Genomic DNA, 19,027 nt, shown 5'->3' with positions numbered 1-19,027 from the left:
CTCCCGCAAAAACGGAGGGCAGAGGGGCGACACTCACAACAACGAGCGGAGCGCCGAGCGGCTAAAACGCAGCAAGTTGGCAGAGTAAGGGGTACAGCTGGTGCATCTACCGGTCATCTCGGTCGGCCAACCCCATGGCATCTGTTGGGTCTGTCCCTAAACCTGTCAGCGAGCCTTCGACACCTCAAAGTGCAACTGGCCTGGCACAGGCTGCAGTGGTGACGTCACAGTCACTTAGTGGCGAATGGCCGGTGTTGATATCGGTCGTCGTCAGCAAGAGACTAAGGACGACAGTTCGGTGGCCGTCCTGAACGGAGGAGAAAGCGGAGGGAGACTTTCACATGAAATAAAAGATGACTGAGCTGATTCGTCTCCACTGACTGCCGGAGTTACTTGAGAAACAACTCCCCGTGGCCATTGTCTGAACGCCACGTGCAACGGCCCCCCACACACAGCCCTGCTCGCGTCACGTGGGCGGCCCCACGTGGTCCCCCCACCTCTTTCCCCCCACCCAGACCCGCCCCTTCCCTCAGCGCGTGACGTCAACCAGAAGCCGAGGTCGCGACCCCGGAAATGCGTGCGGCGTGCGGCGAGTTCGAGGCGGCATGGGCGACACGTGGGGCTCCCTGGGCGTGAGGCTGAGCCGCGGGGTGGAGGAGACGCTGGAGGCCCTGGGCTTCACCACCACCACCCCCGTGCAGGTGCCACACGCGGGCAGTGAGCGGGACATGCGGGGGGAGGGGGGTGGTCGTGGTGGGGGGGCGAGTCATTGGTGCGAACGCGACTTCTCGGGACCCCGCTACGGGCTTCTGTGTCCATGATTTCCAGGGCGTTTGGGTCGTCGGTGCTTTTGTCGTCGTTCACGAAAGTCTTGAGATCTGGCTGACTATGTCCTGATGCCGGGTGGAAGAGCCTCTTCTCTGGACCCAGGGCTCTGTGAACGGCCGCTCGGGGTCTCGGGCTGTGTGATGTGAGGCCGCGGCTGCTGAACCCCGTGTCCCCCTCTCTCCCCAGGCCGCCACGATCCCCCTGTTCCTCAACAACAAGGATGTCGCGGCCGAGGCGGTAAAGGCTCCTCGTTCCACGTCTCCGCAGACTCCTCACCCCTCACTCCTCCACCCCCCTCACTCCACTCTCCTCACCCCTCCTCCACTTTCCTCACTCCCATCACCCCTCCACTCTCCTCACCACTCACTCCACTCTCCTCACCTCTCCTCCACCCCCCTCACCTCTCCTCCACCCCCCTCACTCCACTCTCCTCACCCCTCACTCCACTTTCATCCACTCCACTCACTCCTCCACTCTCCTCACCCATTAGGGGCCATACATTTAGTAGGTACGCAAACATCTGTAAAAACTTGCCCCCTCCCCCCACTCCCTGTACGCACGCGTACACACCCCCTCCCCCCACCTGCGTACGCACCCCCCCCCCCCCGAATCTTATAGATCGGCCGATATTTAATCCACGAAGAAACGATCAAGGATTAATAATATTAACGTGTTTAAGCAAACAGTCCACCGCCAGCTTCATTATTATTATCGAGGCTTCAACCCCCTCCCCCCGTTTCCTATGCGTACGCACATTGTCAGTAGACCCCCCCCCCCATACACAAGCGTACGCATTTGGGTTAACCTCCCCCCTCCATGCGTACGTACTAAATGGATTGCCCCTTACTCCTGCACTCCCCTCACCTCTCACTCCTCCACTCTACTCACTCTCACACCACCACTCCCCTCACCCCTCACTCCCCTCACCTTTCACTCCTCCACTCTACTCACTGTCACACCACCACTCCCCTCACCCCTCACTCCCCTCACCTTTCACTCCTCCACTCTCCTCACTCTCACACCACCACTCCCCTCACCCCTCACTCCCCTCATCTTTCACTCCTCCACTCTACTCACTGTCACACCACCACTCCCCTCACCCCTCACTCCCCTCACCTTTAACTCCTCCACTCTCCTCACTCTCACACCACCACTCCCCTCACCCCTCACTCCCCTCACCTTTCACTCCTCCACTCTCCTCACTCTCACACCACCACTCCCCTCACCCCTCACTCCCCTCACCTTTCACTCCTCCACTCTACTCACTGTCACACCACCACTCCCCTCACTCCCCTCACCTTTAACTCCTCCACTCTCCTCACTCTCACACCACCACTCCCCTCACCCCTCACTCCCCTCACCTTTAACTCCTCCACTCTCCTCACTCTCACACCACCACTCCCCTCACCCCTCACTCCCCTCACCTTTCACTCCTCCACTCTACTCACTGTCACACCACCACTCCCCTCACTCCCCTCACCTTTAACTCCTCCACTCTCCTCACTCTCACACCACCACTCCCCTCACCCCTCACTCCCCTCACCTTTAACTCCTCCACTCTCCTCACTCTCACACCACCACTCCCCTCACCCCTCACTCCCCTCACCTTTCACTCCTCCACTCTACTCACTGTCACACCACCACTCCCCTCACCCCTCACTCCCCTCACCTTTCACTCCTCCACTCTACTCACTCTCACACCACCACTCCCCTCACCCCTCACTCCCCTCACCTTTAACTCCTCCACTCTCCTCACTCTCACACCACCACTCCCCTCACCCCTCACTCCCCTCACCTTTCACTCCTCCACTCTACTCACTGTCACACCACCACTCCCCTCACCCCTCACTCCCCTCACCTTTCACTCCTCCACTCTACTCACTCTCACACCACCACTCCCCTCACCCCTCACTCCCCTCACCTTTCACTCCTCCACTCTACTCACTGTCACACCACCACTCCCCTCACTTCTCTCACCTCTAACTCCTCCACTCCCTTCACCCCTCATTCCTCTACTCTCCTCACCCCTCACACCACCACTCCCCTCACCTGTCCTCACCGCTCACTCCTCCACTCACACCACCAATCTCCTCACCCCTCCACTCCTCCACGTCTCCTCACCCCTCATTCCTCCACTCTCCTCACCCCTCACACTCCTCCACGTATTTCTCCTTCACGCGTCCGCATTCCTCCCACCCCGTCCACTCTTTGCAACCCCTGGCCCGCGTGACCCACGCGTTCTCTCCCGCTCTCCGTCCCAGGTCACCGGCAGCGGGAAGACGCTGGCCTTCGTCATCCCCATCATCGAGATGCTGCTGCGGCGCGACGGCGGCCTCCACAAGATGGAGGTGAGGAGAGGCCTGTGCCCCGTGCTTGGCTGTGGCGCGAGACTTTTTGCAAGGGCGTCCTCCTGCGTCGGCACGTTCCGACCGTTTGCATTTAATCAAGACGTTTATTTTTTACTTTCGTGTGGGAGGAAACCGGTGTGCCCGGAGAAAGGCTAAGCATACGAGACGATGACGCTCAGAAGGCCGCGCAGACGAGAGCACGTGAACCCACTTGCGATTGCGAGCCCCGTTATGTTCATGTCATGTTCACGGGCCGGGAGGTGGCCAGGGAAAGGCAACACGTGAATATGACTGTGCGGGGATTTCAGTGTTACCCTCCCTCTCCTGTGCGTGGTGTTTCTCCCGGCGCTGTGCTTTCCTCTCAGTGGGCTTCGCCTTGTGGGATGGGAATGGTTTAGATTCATTTGTGTGTTTGGGTGATTTGTTGACCTTTCTTCTACTTTGCACTACTGTCAGTCACGTCTTTGTTGTTGTCACGCTCTTACCTGCCCCTACTGGACATGTGTGTAAAAGAGCTCTTTAACGCATCGGATTCCTCCTCCAGTCTAAACACAGATTCTGATTCTGAAGTCAAGCACTCACTCAACGCAGTGAGGAGCGCCGTTGCGCGAAAATGTTGTGAGACTCGTTGAGAACTCATGTGCGTGAAGCACAGGGCACGACTTTGGATTGTAATCGAAAGCAAACGCGGAGCGTGGGGGTGGGGGGGTTCTTGGCGTGACGTGGACGACATGAGAGAGAGAGAGACCCCCCCGGGTTCTTCTGCCCTGCCAGGTGGGGGCCATCATCATCACCCCCACGCGGGAGCTGGCGGTGCAGATCGACGAGGTGCTCGGACACTTCCTCCAGAGGTTCCCGCAGTTCAGGTCCGTTGCCCAAGTGCTCACTGGCAGTAACGCTCGGGTTGAGGCTCCCTCTCGAGTCTGGGAATCACGACGCTCTCCCTCCGGTGTCTGTAGCACACGTGCGGCCCAGTTGCGTTCAATATCGGTTACACCGGGAAACGTTCGCGTAATCCACGATGACGACTTACAACTTTAAATACAAATTTTCTGCTTCAGCCATATCCTGTTCATCGGAGGCAGCAACCCGATGGACGACGTTCACAAGTTCCAGGCGAACGGGTAAGTCAGTCGCGACGTCCCTTCCCCCATCCCGTCCGCCGTGACCTCCGTGAGCGATCGCACAATAGTCGCACCAGCCTGAACCAGGCGCAAGGCGTTTGCGTTTCCCTGCTCAGTGTTTCCAACTGTTTAAAGTGGAGCGTCAAGGGGCCGCTCTACGTCGCTGGATAGACCCTCTAGAGTTGTCAAAAATGTCACTCGGCAATATCAGCGGCGTCGGACGGTGGCGAACCGAGACTAGATCTGGAATGCGCACGTCGCGTCCTCGTCCCCTCGACAGAATGTCGCAAGGGAAACCCAGTAAGTCGCTAAATTTCGCGACAAACAGTCCCCGCTCCTGGTTTTGTTCACGACGCCACGGGATTCTGATTCTCACCGGTTCCTCCCACCGCCCCCGTGTCTCTTCCCTCGGCTCCCTCTCTCCGTTGTTGCCGTTGGCCGCGCCCAGAGGCCACGTTATCGTGGCGACGCCGGGCCGGCTGGAGGACCTGTTCAAGCGAAGCGACGAGGGCCTGGACCTGCGTGGCGCCGTGCGCAACCTCGACGTGCTGGTGCTGGACGAGGCCGACCGGCTGCTGGACATGGGCTTCGAGGCCTGGTGAGGGCCGTGTGAGGCGTGGTGCACTGTGACTGCGGTGAGGGGCGCGGTGAGCATCGGTGAAAGACCGGTGAGCGGTGGCGAGGTGCCTTTGTGTTTGGTATCGGTGTGTTCCACACCGATACCAAAGACCATATTTAGCCGCCACTGCAGTGTCTTAGCCGCATTAATGCGGTGAATCGAAAAACCCGAAACCGCGTTTCTGCAACTGCGACCCGACATCCTCGTGACGGAGGACAGCAGGCGCGGACGTCCTACGAGTGCGGTCCTGTTGCCGGCCCTTCCTGTAAATCGCTTCCTGCCGCCCCCTCCTCCTCCTCCTGCCCGCAGCCTCAACACGATCCTGAGCTTCCTTCCGAAGCAGCGCCGCACGGGGCTCTTCTCGGCCACGCAGACGCAGGAGCTGGAGGCGCTGGTGCGCGCCGGCCTGCGCAACCCCGTGCGCATCGCGGTGAAGGAGCGCGGCGCTGCCGAGAGCAGCACGCGGCGCACGCCCGCGCGCCTCGACAACTTTTACGTGGTGCGCTGCCCCCTCGCCCGCTCGCACCGCACCGCACCGTGACCGGGCACCGCGCAGCGACGCTTGCCACGATCGTGTTGTGGCCGTGAGGCCCGCGAGGTGCGGCCAGGAGGTGGCGATGCCACGGGCCGCCCCCTCGTATTCGCCGCGGTGCCGGGGTTTCTTCCGGGTTCTCTGGTTTCCTGCCACGCGAAGCCAAACTCTCATTGCTCATGCAGTTTTGTGGTCAGACATCCCAGTGTAGCAGGACCCTCCTGAAAACGGGTGCCGGGGCTCTTGGCGAGACTTTTCCTGGGTAAATAACAAAGTCACCGTTCTTCCCTCAGATCTGTCGGGCGGAGCAAAAGTTCAATCAGCTCATCGCGTTCCTTCGTGCACGCAAACAGGAGAAACACCTCGTGTTCTTCAGGTACTGTACTCTCGCGACCGTGTGTACGCGTGTCGCGGGGAGCGGTAGCGGTTAGCACGCTGCGCTGCTTTAGTTTGATTCCCGCTCACGGCCAACACAGGTGACGATTATCTGAACCGGTCCAGGGCCTCCCCTAGGGTGACTCGGCCTCAAATGAGTTCCTGGTGCGGTGTGTATAAATGTCGCCACTGGGGAGACAAAGGCGGCCGGGAGTGGTGATGGCCACCCACCCCCTCGTGTGCCGTTTTGGCCTTCATGGGTGCTCGATAACAGCACTTGCTCCAACAGTCTGTTAAGGCTAAACAGGGTTCTTTGTGTGAGCGTGTGTGCGAGTGTGTATTCCCGTGCATGATAGTGTGTGTAGTTGTGCGATGGTGCATGCATGATGGTGTGTGACGGTGCATGAATGTGCATCTGTGACTGTGCCCGCGCAATTGTGCTTTGAATGTGTGTGCATGGCGGTGTGTGCGTGACAGTGTGTGTGTGTGATGGTGTGTGCGTGACTGTGTGTGTGACGGTGTGTGCGTGACGGTGTGTAACGGTTTGTGACGGTGTGTGGCGGTGTGCAGCACGTGTGCCGGCGTCGAGTATTTCGGCAAGGCTCTGCAGACGCTGCTGCACGGCGTCACCGTGATGTCCATCCACGGCAAGATGAAGGACAAACGCAACAAAATCTTCGCCACCTTTCGGAGCCTTCCCAGGTGGGCGATCCACGCTCTGTGATGCGGCGCTTGGTAAAATGGTGACGGCGATGACGACGATGCCTCTTTATCCAGTAAAGCCTCAGGGTCCTGCATTGAGATGATGTTTGGTCACTTCCGTTCGTGAGTGTTCGGCGTTTGGAAGGAAAGCGGAGAACTTGGAGAAAGGTCACCCATACGAGTGTGTAAAGCTCTGCACAAATGGATTCAATAATTCATTGTCCCCCCCCCCCCGCGCTCCCCAGTGGCCTCCTGGTGTGCACCGACGTGATGGCGCGAGGCATCGACATCCCCGAGGTGGACTGGGTGCTGCAGTTTGATCCTCCCTCCTCCGCCAGGTGAGCAGCCTGCACTGCGTGCGTGTGTGTCCGCGTGTGTGCGTACATGCGTGTTTACGTGCATGCGTGTGTGTGTGTGCGAACGCGTATGCACGCATGCGTGTGCGTGGGAGGGATTGTGCTGGGTATGTGTAGTAATTGTGAATCTGCTAGTGTTTATGTAGTGATGATGGATGGGTGGTGGTGGTGACATGTGGTAGTGATTGTGGTGATGTGTGGTGGTGACCTGTGGTGACCTGTGGTGGTTGTGGTGGTGTGTGGTGGTGGCGGCGCAGCGCGTTTGTCCACCGCTGTGGGAGGACCGCGCGCATCGGGAACCATGGCAGCGCCCTCGTCTTCCTGCTGCCCATGGAAAGCGCCTACGTCAACTTCCTGTCCATCAACCAGAAGGTGCCTCCGGCCCCCAGCACGCGCGCCACCTTGCGGCGCCGGCCCCAACCCGCGCGTCGACTCGCGGCGCCGATCCTGACCCTCCCCCTTCCCTGTCCCCTCTCCTCACCGTGGCGCAGTGCCCGCTGACGGAGCGCGCGATCCAGAGGGACGTCGTGGACGTCCTGCCGCAGGTGCGCAAGGCAGCGCGCACGGACCGCGCCGTCTACGAGAAGGGCATGCAGGCCTTCGTGTCGTGCGTGCAGGCCTACGCCAAGCACGAGTGCAGCCTCATCTTCCGCATAAAGGGTGGGCAGCGCGAAGCTCGCCACGGCACCTCGTCTCACCTCGTCTCACCTCGTCTCACCTCGATTCACCTCGTCTCCTCGACGCCCCACGGAATGAACCGCAGCAGTCGCAGCATGGCACCTCTTCTCACCTCAAGGCTCACAACAGCACTCTTCATCTCACCCCATTGTCACACCACTCACCTCATCAACTTCCCACATCACAGCCCTCGCCTCTGTGAACGTCCGGATGAAGTTGTGAGCTCCCCCGCCGTGCCGCCTCCTCGCGTTTCCTGAACTCGTTTCCGTTGTGTGGGGTCGTGACCCCTGGAAGGTGGTTTAAGTTTGGATGTCGCGGCGCGTATGTGTGTGTGCGTTCGTGTGCGTGTACCCGGCGTTCGCACGCAGACATGGACCTGGGGGCGCTGGCACGTGGCTTTGCGCTGCTGAGGCTGCCGCGCATGCCGGAGCTGCGAGGGGTCCGCGTGACGGGGTTCGTGCCAGATACCATCGACACGGACACGATCCCCTACCGCGACAAGCAGCGCGAGAAGCAGCGGCGCGCGCGCCTCGCGCAGCCACCGCCACCGCCAGCGGACGGTGAGAGAAACGCCGCGGCCGCCGGTACCGGGAGATGCAGCATCCGGCGCCCATTGGGTCACTCCCTCCGTCGCGCCCCGCGCAGCGCCGGTGCGATCGACGTGGCAGAACCATCTTTTTGCGCGCGTTATTAATCTTCTCCCCTTGCCGTGCGTCCTCCGTGTGGTTGTGTAGGAGACACCGTGGAAGAGGGGCAGGAGGGGGAGGGATCGCGGGTGACGGGCGAGCCAGGAGAGGGGGGTCAGGTCAAGGGTCGAGGTCGCATTTACAATCCCAGGCCCAAGCCCTGGTCGAAGCAGGCGGAGCGACGGAAGCGCAAGCGAGCGCGCACCGCCAAGGCCAGCGCCCGGCAAGAGGTGCGTGGGGATCGTTGCTCCGCATGAGGCCACGGGGTTCACCGAGTTACAGAGTCACGGGCAGCGGAGGGGACACCCGGCGCTAAGCAGGGACCGCGCTCTGTACGCGTGCCGGCTACAGTCCGTGCCCCTGTGCGTTTTTTCCGTCAGGAGTCGGACTCGGATGATCAAGACATGAAAGAGCTGGTCAAGGACACACGGCTCCTCAAGAAGCTAAAGAAAAAGAAGATCAGCACGGAGGAGTGCGACCGGCAGATGGAGGGTGGTGCAGCGCAGTGAGGTAATTAGCACCGTTGTGCGAGGTGATGGCGGTGGTGGCGGTGGTGGCGGTGGCTCCGTGATGTCCCCGCCAAGCAAATGGCGCACGATCCGAGCGAGCCCATGTATCCCAACTGCGCCTCCGCGTGACAATTCCGAACATTCCAGGCAAGAAAGCTACAGATCAAACGTTTAATTACAGTATGCACCGTTACATAGATCGCTCGTCTTTCCGATCAGTAGAGGTCGGACTGGATTACTAGCAGAGAAGTGGAATAGTCTGCATCGTAACTCAAACCACAAATAAATACTGCCTGAAAAGACAGAGGCGGCTGCCCAAGGTGCGTCGCTAAAGACAAGACCACAGACATGGCTACTCCGCTAGACCGATTACATTTTCATTTCATTGAAAGTGTCACACGGTGGGGAGGGGGGGGAGCACAATGGCATGGGCGGGGGGGAAGTTGTAATCGCGCAAGGAGGTGCGCGTAGAGGTAGAGAGGGAGACGGGGACGTGTAAACACCGCTTGAAGCGCCCGGCACAGACAGCACGGCCACCGGACCGTGCAGCGAGCACCACGCCGCAACCTGAACCCCACCACGGAACACAAACCATGCAAGGAGCCGCAAAGCGCCCATTTTAAATTCGCCGCGTTTGTTGGCGCAATCCCCGGCGAGCGGTGCGGACTCCTGAGATCGCGAGGCCGCGGCGTGGGGAGAGGCGACCGATTGGCTTTTCCGGTCATTTCCCGGAGGAGGCGGCCGATGCGAGCGGCGCCCAGCGACACGTCGTTGATTACTACAGAAAAAATATACTTGAGGTTTTCACGATAAATATAAATTACTATTTAGTGTATTTACCGTAAAAAATTATTCCTAACACCACACGCCGAAATGATTAATCTCACACAGGCATGCAGCACCGGTCAGCAGTCTCTACTGGAAGGCAGACTGCAAGAATAAGATTCATAAGAGCTAGGCCACATGGAGAGAGGGAGAGGCCCGGCTCGGCTATCAGAGTAGAGACCACCGTAGTGATAAGAAGAATCGAAGCATCTCGGAGACCCACGGCACGGATTGTCGGCGTTTTCCGTGTTGGTTCGACTCGCGCGCGCCCCTTGCCACCCGCCGCCATCGCCCACGCTGCCCAAACCCAGCAGAGCGGGGCTACGGCAAGGAACGTGGCACCCAAGACCGGAGTAAGAGGCCGCGCGCGCGCGCGTGCGAGAGGGCGTACTGACACGAGTGGGGTGCCTTCATCGGCGGCCGTCGCGGAAGTGCTGTAATTTCTGTACTAATCGGAGCTTTAGTTACCGTCCATTCTGTGATCACCGTCTCTCGGCGCACGAGGCACGAGAGGGGGGGGGGAGGATGAGCGGCGGCGCGGTAGCAGGCGGTCTCGGCGCCGCCCGTGGCCTCGAGTCGACGGAAGGAGAAAAGCGTGGCCATCGATCCCAGGCCGGCGACGTCGGGCCGACGTCGGGCCGGACGCCGCCAGGCTCCTGCGGCCTACAGGCCGGTCTCCTTGCCGCGGAGCGGCGCGGCGCGTCCGGCGTGCAGGAGGTCGCTGCGCAGGAGGCGGTAGAAGAGCACGATGTTCATGACGGTCACGAGCGCCATGCCGACGCTGCCCGTGGCGAAGGCAGCGGCGGGGATGCCGTCACGGTTGAGCACGAGCCAGCGCGTCATCCACGCCAGCGTGCTGATTCGGAACGCGGCGAACGTGCCCAGGTTGAGCAGGCCCACGACGCGGCCTGCCGTCGTCTTGCCCAGGCCGGCCATGAGCATGAGCTGGCGGCCGTGGAGGAAGACCGAGTTGATCTCGACGAGGAGGGCGACCGTCGCGAAGCCCACGTAGCGGCGGTGCAGCACGGCGACGCCGAAACACACGATCACCTGGGGGGCCGGGGTGGGGGGGGAGCTCAAAACCACCACGGGGACGTCGCCGCCGACTCCTCCTCCACGTGCGCTACCGACGCGTTTGGGAGGTGCGACCGCGTGCTCGCCCTCGCGCGGGAACCGCTGCCAACGCGAATATGGGAAGATTTGACGAACCAGTTCATGCAAACTCCTTAAGCTACGTCCAAATTGGCAAGACTTTTGACTGCAACGATCGTCACCCCAATTCTCCAATCCCTCCACCGGCTCCTCAAGCCACTCCCGGATCAGTTTCAACATCGCACTCGGTGTCGTCATGATCCTCCATGATCCTCCATGGACACGCCTCTGCCTACCTCTCCCCTCTCATCTCTCCTCTCTTCCACACTCTCCCCTCATCTCCCTCTGCTCCCCTCCACTGGTTGCCTGCACCTAACCCACTCCACGCAAACCCCTACAGCCTTCACCCACTGCCCCAATACACAAACCCGTCTCACCCACTACCCTACTTCGCACTGACCCCGTCTCGCCCAGTAGCCCACATGCAGCTGGTCAACGTGTTTTGGTTTTTGCTGCGGTTGAACCTTTGACCCACTGGCCGCTCGGGGGGAGTTGTGGGGGACTGGTCCACGTCAGCCGAGGTCAGCGGATTCCCGCGAGGTGGCGACTCGGTCAGTTGTTAAATAACGCCGTGACGCATTTATGCGGAAAACCTCGGCGAGTCGCAAGACAACGCATCGCGGTGTTTGGCCCAATTACATTTCAAGGATCGATGACTTGTGGGAGGAAATCCCAGTGCCCCACGGAAAGCGGGCTATGACCACTCGGAGCTCCTCAACAGCCCACTCGGTGCGCTGCCATCGCCGGGGCCGGCTCCCAGCCCGGTGGCCTTCTGTACACGATCCGCCAACCCTCGCCTGCGTCGTTAACGACGCCACTAAACTCGTCTCTCTGGTTCCTCCCCGCGCACGCAGCAGTAGGGCAAAGGGCGGCATGCGGGTAGGGGGAGGGGGGAAGCAGGGGAGGGTTGGCCCCTCCCCTGCACCGCGAGGGGCCGCCGAGGGGTCGCGGGGCGAGGAGGGTCGCAGCTCCGTGTAAACAGCACAGCGGCGGCCGCGACACCGGAGAACATGGCGCACGTGCCGTCCCGGTGACTGTGCCGCATGCTCTCGGTGCCGTGTGCGCTCTCTCCACGTGTGCACCTCGGAACGCGGCACGCTCGCACAAATGTCCACGTGCATCGTTGCCAAATACCGCTACCGCACGCACGCGCGACGCGACCGGCACGGCTGTTGTTGGTGAACACCTTTGGATGGGTCGGTAAAAGTGCTCGGCGTGCACCCCTCTGCATTGCGTAACGTGCCGGCTCTTAATGGGCGCGACGCACGTGACGGCACGCCCGAATGAGGGCGTGGGACGGCGCTTGGGTAATCGGGCCCGGGAGGTAGATAACGACGGCAATCGACCTCGTGGTTTCTACAGCCCCTGCGGCGCGTTGTGTTATCGGCGGCTGTGGTTGACTTGGCGATCGTCCGCAAAAAACATCCGGCGCTGTTTGTGTATCGCACCCAACGCGTCGCGTGATGCGCGCTTGTGTGCTCGCTGCCCCGCCTTGGCGCTACCTGCACCCCGCCCCACCTGACGCCTTTCCCAATTTAGACTTTTTTTTTGCCGGATTTATGCCAAATGTGAAAACCGTGGTTTCCACATTACTCTTGCACTACGCCGCACGTACGTAACCGCTCGTGAAAACGGGACAGCGACGCGGCCCAGTGGTAACGGCGTTCACTGCTCGCCGCGGAGGTTCGTCGTTTGAACCCGGCCGGGCGGCCGGCCTGGTTAATACTGCCGGCTTATTAATTGTAAAATAATACGCGCCATCTGCTTAAGAGCGGACGTGAACGATCCCGTGACGTAATTCGAGATGAGTAGGCCGTTGTGTGCCAGCATCACTTGATCAAATTACAAAAATTGACACCACATCGCACTTTTGGGATCGTACACAGCAGCAACATCACCCCGACTGTGAAACGCAGCGGCCGCCTCGCTGCGTAACAGCCTTGCGCTGTAACAAACGTGCTACTTCATCATCATTATTAATATCTGTTGCTCTCCAAAGTAACGTCGTAAATCTTAGTGGGCACGGAGCGGCTGACAAGTCCCAGCGGCTGGATGCCTGCACCTGTGCGCTTCGTGTCAAGCGTGTTTTGTTCGGCGTCCCGCGCGTGTTGGCGTGTCGTTTGTCGGCCGGCCCGTGTCGTAAATCGTCGGTGATGCCTCTCCACGTTGTTAGCGAGCACTTCTTTTGCACTGTACGTAGCCAACCGCACTCATTGGAGGTACGGGGGGAGGACAACAAACTTAACACACAAAGGAGTTATAAAGAAATGAGTTTTCAATGTAGATAATTTAAAAGTACATAGCCCCATTGGCTTCCTAATATCGCAAGAAAGAGCGTTCAAGACGGCCGCAGAAGCGCATTTGAAAGCGCGCGATGCGGTGACCGTCTCTGTTCGATGGCTAGCCATAAGCCGCTGCTGCTGCGAAGGTGACCGCAGTTTGCGTGTTGGTGACCCGGTGGAACAAGTCCGATGGGTGCGTGCGCCGCTCCTGGTCTGACCCGACGTCGGCTCCGTGCCTCCCTGCGAGGCCCCTCCTCGTGTCTAAATTCCCCAGTGACAGGAAGTGCGTGCGACCTCGTGTGACCTCGTGTTTCTGTCTCCTGCGGTCTCGGACACCGCTGGTTTGCTTCACGGCGCTGCGGTTGCGAACGCCACCGACTTTAGTTGGCAAGCACAGCGCTTCTCATCAGGCTTTGGGTCTTTAAATAATTCACCCTCCCAATTTTGACCCTGCAGTGCAAAGTGATCAAAACATCAGGAGGTAAATGCAACATTATCCTCAGTCGAGAGTCTTAATAACCACTCGACCTTCCCCACCGCTGACGTGTGGGGCGTGTGTGTGTGTGTGGCACCGTCGGCCGGAGCTGACGGTGCCCCACAAGCGCGGCGCGTTTCCTGCAGCGGCCTCTTGTCACCTGAAGCGAGAGTGTCGTGGTTTCGTGCGATCGAGTGACCGCTCCTGCACTCGTCCGTTACTTTTAGTCGCGCATCTTGACGCGCTGCATTCGTACCTCTTGCTGCTTCAACGTTATCTGAACACCCCACGTGAACGGCCGCCATTGTCTCTTGCTCCGCAGGTCAGGCCGCGTCGCGCCGGGGGAGAGGGGCAAGCGTCTCCAGCTCCACGGCGCCGCTCCCTCGCCCTCCCCCACCCACAACCCACCACACCCCCAGCCTCCGGCCAATCGCGGTCCTTGCCCTCGAGACGCGGCTGGGTGGGGAGCGCGTGCCGAAGTCGCCACACCTTATCGCGGGTTCGTGGCGTGGGGTGAAAGGCCGCGGACCCCGTGCCGGCCCTCCACGCCGGAGTAGCCGAGTGTTTCGGCTGCTCTCGACGCCTCGTTGTGGATGACGCGTCAACATTAAACAGCGACGCCTTCGCACGTGGGGACGCTGCGGCGGGAGGACGCTGCGCTCGCCTGAAGAGCCGCGGTCGCGCGCCCAGCGGTGCGCACGGAGCACGTCGTTATTCGAGACTTCGCATCTCTAAAAAGGCCCAAGAGTCTAACCCTGCTCCGCCTGCCGTGGCCGTAATCTCAGATGCGACGGCTCCGCCATCACCCTCAAGTGTAGCTCCACCATAAAAGCGGTATCTCGCAGCTGTTGGTCTCTCTGATGTATACAGGTGCAGCGGTGTTATAAAACCCATGGGGACACGAGGCTTGTAAAGTGAGCAACTTTAACGACTTTGGGGTGTGCGGCCTGCGATGGACTCACCACCAGGTGATGCAGCAGCAATTCCCAGCAGCGCTGCACCTTCTGGTTGAGCAGCATGTCGACGAGGTCGTTGAGGAAGTAGCCTGCGCACGCGCGGGGAGAGGGCAGCGGGCGAGCGGGTCACGAACGGAGCGCCTGGCACTCCACGGCACGCGGACGCTCTGCGATGCGCCCGTGGAAGGGGGTGACCGCTCTGGGCCTGCGCCTCGCAGCGTCGTGCCGGACGGCCGCCCTGCTCGCCCACCAATGAGGCGGAGCGGTCGAGACGCCTTTCAGCTGTCCCTTGGCTTCACCTCGACTGGGACAAGGTGCCCCAAACGCCTGTCCACCCAACAGCATCAATGGATACGACCACTGTTATTGGCTGGTCGTGTGCAGTGGGGGTAAGGCGGAGGGACTCCCACCTCCAACTCGTCTGGCCAGCGTGGAAGAGTAGGCCAAATACCCTTACCACCAAATCTAATGTCACGTGACCGTAACATCCGCTGGGCCCTGCCACGCAGTGTGTGTTTGTCACCACGGGAGCGGCGTGGGCCTGCGGGGACACGCCCAGAGCGTCCCGCCGCACCGGCCACGGCTTCACCGAGTCGCCTGTTTTATGTGCGCGGGACGGTTCGCCCACCAACGACGCCACCGATTCTGGGTGTTAATTCCATTAAAAGAATGTATTATTTCAGTGCTGTTTCTCGCGCGAGTTTTGTTTCTCCGCAACTTTTACCGACCGCGCGTTACGTTGCACCCAAAAGGCACGGAAGCGCGCAAAATTCACGCGCGTGCACACCCACTTCGGGCGCGACGCTGCGTTGGGATCGACGGGTGCGTCCGAACGAGAATTGTTCTCCCCTCCCCCCCTCCGCTGCCACTGAGTGGAATCAGAATCTTGAGACTGGAAGAATCTGACGAGCATTTTTTTTCCTACCACAGATGTCCAGTAAGCGGGGCGAGCCGTTAAGCCGATTGAGAGCGATCGCCCCAGCGTGTCTGGCGGCGCTTCGGTCTGGCCTTAATAGGATTTACACCAATCCCAGTAATACGTTTAGTGAAGGCGTACGGAAGGCGAGCGAGCGCCAACCGTGGGTGGGTGGGCACCGGGGCTCCGTTTCGTTTCTTGCCGACGCTGCTGCTGCTGCCACAGATTCTGCTTTTCCCATTTTTATTGCAAAACGTCGCGAACACAAAAAAAGATGATACTGCGTGACTGCCGATAATTGCCTCCGATCTTGAAACGATCGAGGGCAGTCCCCGCAATTATCTGGCGCCTACCGTTCTGATCCCGTCTCACCGGGGGAGGGGGCGGGCGGGGTAACGTAAGCCGATGTTCAACAACCCAACACCGCGTCGGTGCTTTTGGGGTTGGAGCCGAGGCGCGGCCGTGAATTGAAACCAGCGGCGTGGCCGCGCAGGGCCCCGCTGCCGCAGGTTCCGCGCCGGCTGCAGCCAAGGGGGTGGCTTCACTTTGGCACGGAGCCGGCCGGCGGGGGGGCGGTGGTGAGGGCTTCCTCTATCGTGGGGGGGGGCGAGGAGGCTGCCCCTCTCGCGGGTGGGGGGTGGGGGGGACGAGTGGTTGAATGATCTGTAAGCGAGCGTGAACGACCCAAGTGAACAAATGCGTGGGTGAGCAAATACGAGCGAGGAAACGAGCGGGTGAATGGGCAAATGAGCAGGTGCAGTGGGGGCGAATGGACAAGTGGGCGAAGTGAGTGACCACACGCGTGGCTGGGTGAACGATGGGGCCGGATTCAGTGGCCGCTAGCGGCTGCCCGGTGCTCGAGGACTCGCACCGATGGAGACGGCGACGAGGCAATGCGACGCGGGGCTCCACGTGCCGATCAGGTCCTCCGCCATCTCCGGGTGCGAGTAGAAGCTGGTGGGGGGGGGGGCACAGGAGCCACCCGCTGTTGTTCGTGCGCTGTTGTCACCGCTACGCTTTTGACGACGAGGAGCGAGAGAGCTTCAACAACGCACGGGTGCGCTCGTCCTCCACTCGACGGCCCTGTTGGGGGCCTTACACCGATGGCCTGGCCAGACCTCACCACGCTGGTTATTGCGCGTTGGTGCAAGGGGGTGAGAGCAAGGACCGGTTCCAGATATCGATCGCCACTGATGTGAAAGCGATAATCCAGGAATCTAACGGACGTCGTCGAGTTCAAAGTGCGGTGTGTAAGGGGCCGTCCATAAATGACGTCACGCTATTTGACGATTTTTGACCCCCCCCCCCTCGACTCACGGCGTCACAAAGTCAGACCCCCACCCGTCAAATGACGTCACAAAGCTCTGCCGCCCCCCCCCCAACCATATTTCCATTTTGAAAATAAAACATGCTTCAAACCGCTTTAAACTATTGTCATTGTAGTGCGTATTTAATGTGGCGCTGCACTCTGATGTTGTAGGAGTGTTGTTATAACAATTAGTGTTGTTATACCAATTCTATATTTATTTAAAGTTGCGCATTTTGATGTGACGTCACATTTCTCACCCCCCCCCCCTCGTCACACATCGTCACAAATGTCTGACCCCCCCCAGTCGTCGAACCGGTTCGGAGCCGAGAACCCGGCCGGCTGCCTCGGTCTCGTCCGCGCACGCGGGCGATGAGACTCGCGGTTTGTAATGTATCCAGTCTCACCCCCCCCCCCCCCCCGTGTCTCCACACGAGCGATGACTTATACAACAGCAACTTAATTTATTCTATAGAACACGTGGCTTGGTATACATACATATCACGTGACTGCCAGAAACACGTGCGCGCCTCCTCCACGGCTCAAGTTACCGAGTCCGATTTGTTTAGCCACGGAGACTTCGAGCAGGAGTATCGTGCACAAGAGGGATCCGAAGCATGCCGAGACAGACGCGGGGCAGACTCCGTGTGCCGGGATCGCCACCACATCCACACGGGACAGAATCACTGCCCCAGGTGCCACGGTGCCGATAAGGGACCCCCCCCCCCCCCCGTGAGGTTACCAGAGAACGGCGCCGCTGCCCGTGACCGCGCCGTGCACCATGGAGGCGGCGCTGTTACGCCACTTCCACGCGTTCCGGAGCGCGCAGCGCGGCGCGGGCAGGCGCTGCGCGACGCGAGCCACGGCCCAGAACACCCCCGCGGACAGCAGCACCACCGCGGGGCCCGGGAGCGCGCCCGCCTCCATCCCCGTTCGTGCCACGGTCACCCTCCCCTGCCCACGATCCCAGTCGCGGGTCCACGCGGTCCGTTCCTCGGGTTCTAGGAGTCTGGACACTGCGGTCCGCGTCCCCTGCGTTGAGGCTGGGGGGGGGGGGTTCTCGCCGGTCCCGAGCTCGAGACGAGACCGCAGCCGGTTCCTCTGGTGCCCCGCTGGGGATGATCCTCGGCTCCGACTCTCCCACAACCACCACCACCACAACCCTCCTCCTCCTCATCCGCCGCGTGCGCTCACGCGCTTCGCTTACACAACACGCGGCGTCACGCCCACGTCGCGTGGCGCTGCCACAGCGGAGCCGCGACGGAGCGCGTGGAGTCGGGAGAGGTGACTAGGGGAGGGGTTACCAGGGGCGTGGGGGGAATGGTGACGAAGGGCGTGGAAGGGTGACGAGGGGAGGGGTGACGAGGCGTGCAGGGGAGGGTGACGTGGAGAATGCAGGGAAGGATGATGAGTCGTGAGCATGGAATGTGGGCGGTGGGGGTGAGCTGGCAGTGTGATACAGTCAGTGGGGTCTGTTTGGTGTTTGTGGCGAGCAGGGGGGTGGGGCTTCTCGGAGTGTGAAGATGGGGAGTGGGGCTCACGAGGGGTGGTGTGCAGGGCGTGGCGAGCGGGGAGCAGGCAGCCCTGGCGTTCAGGCCAGTGGCGAGGCACGAGGGCCTGGGGGTCGAGGAGGGTTGGGTTCGTGCATCGGGGCGATGGGGTCCAAGCGGCGGGTCGTGAGGACCAGGTCAGGGGGCAGCAGGGTCAGGGAGTCTGGGGAGCGAGCAGCAGGGTTGGTTTGGGGCGGCGTTCAAAGCGTCGCTGCTCTCTCGGCCATCAGCGCCCCCCGACTGCGCGCTCACCTCCACTCGAGTCCATGAGCCCAACCAGGCGATACATCATTACTTGTGGGTGTCACGTGAGGTGGGCATCATCACCTTCGCGAAGACAGCTTTTTGGACGTGTGGATTGTTTAAACCGTTTGAAATGCGCGGGGGGGGGGGGTTATCAATCTTACGAGCCGCAGAAATATGGACTTCGTTTTTCTACCTTAGGTGGTATAAATGTCTGTTTTGGCCCATGGACTCCAGAGCCATGCTGATGGATCATAAGATTGAATGGGTGGGTGTCCCCCCGTTTGGGTGGAAACATTGCTTTGGGTCGAGCGACACTGCTCGCATTTTTGAGCCACATTTTACCCCCATCTGCACGAGGATCGGGGGTTCTCGTTAAAATCATCTGCTGCAAAAAACTTAGCACCAAAGTATAAGGTGACCCACAGAAGCCACCAGTACAGCTTACAAAACAACCACATGAGCGGAGTTACAGCGCACACCTCAAGTGTTCCTCGACGATTGGGACGAGGAACACGCAACTTTATCCTGCGCTCGCTTATAGTAAACGGCGGTCTAACCCTGA

General features: G+C 60.4%; 2 protein-coding genes across 2 annotated transcripts; one reads left to right on the top strand and one right to left on the bottom strand.

The window, feature by feature from the left end:
* The first annotated feature begins 520 nt into the window (after positions 1-520).
* Positions 521-15,129, top strand: DDX55 (DEAD-box helicase 55). The gene is made up of 16 exons (XM_078611725.1): positions 521-701; positions 1,015-1,065; positions 3,090-3,176; positions 3,951-4,042; positions 4,238-4,300; positions 4,749-4,898; positions 5,229-5,418; positions 5,745-5,827; positions 6,397-6,528; positions 6,774-6,866; positions 7,142-7,256; positions 7,376-7,544; positions 7,931-8,122; positions 8,297-8,478; positions 8,629-8,758; positions 13,814-15,129. Exons 1-15 carry the CDS (start codon positions 606-608, stop codon positions 8,755-8,757), a joined length of 1,824 nt encoding a protein of 607 aa, XP_078467851.1. The 5' UTR covers positions 521-605; the 3' UTR covers position 8,758; positions 13,814-15,129.
* Positions 8,915-18,979, bottom strand: TLCD2 (TLC domain containing 2). Its single transcript, XM_078611726.1, has 4 exons — positions 17,412-18,979; positions 16,235-16,317; positions 14,454-14,536; positions 8,915-10,632 (listed from the first exon to the last, which is right to left on the bottom strand). The coding sequence occupies exons 1-4, from the start codon at positions 17,594-17,596 to the stop codon at positions 10,246-10,248; spliced, it is 738 nt and encodes a 245-aa protein (XP_078467852.1). The 5' UTR covers positions 17,597-18,979; the 3' UTR covers positions 8,915-10,245.
* Between the last annotated feature and the right edge of the window lie 48 nt (positions 18,980-19,027).

The sequence above is a fragment of the Lampetra planeri genome, chromosome 37, assembly GCF_965212315.1.
Source record: "Lampetra planeri chromosome 37, kcLamPlan1.2.h2, whole genome shotgun sequence".
NCBI lineage: Eukaryota > Metazoa > Chordata > Hyperoartia > Petromyzontiformes > Petromyzontidae > Lampetra > Lampetra planeri.
The sequence above is the reverse complement of the archived record's forward strand: the minus strand, read 5'-3'. Positions and strand labels throughout refer to the sequence as shown.

Excerpts from the sequence above, each read along its gene's own strand:
- DDX55 (XM_078611725.1), top strand. The coding sequence starts at position 606 with ATGGGCGACACGTGGGGCTCCCTGGGCGTGAGGCTGAGCCGCGGGGTG. Across the intron at positions 3,177-3,950 it reads GCGGCCTCCACAAGATGGAG|GTGGGGGCCATCATCATCAC; the intron begins GTGAGGAGAGGC and ends CTGCCCTGCCAG. Across the intron at positions 8,123-8,296 it reads ACCGCCACCGCCAGCGGACG|GAGACACCGTGGAAGAGGGG; the intron begins GTGAGAGAAACG and ends GTGGTTGTGTAG.
- TLCD2 (XM_078611726.1), bottom strand. The coding sequence starts at position 17,596 with ATGGAGGCGGGCGCGCTCCCGGGCCCCGCGGTGGTGCTGCTGTCCGCG. Across the intron at positions 16,318-17,411 it reads GGCAGCGGCGCCGTTCTCTG|CTTCTACTCGCACCCGGAGA; the intron begins GTAACCTCACGG and ends CCCCCCCACCAG. Across the intron at positions 14,537-16,234 it reads CCTCGTCGCCGTCTCCATCG|GCTACTTCCTCAACGACCTC; the intron begins GTGCGAGTCCTC and ends GCGCGTGCGCAG.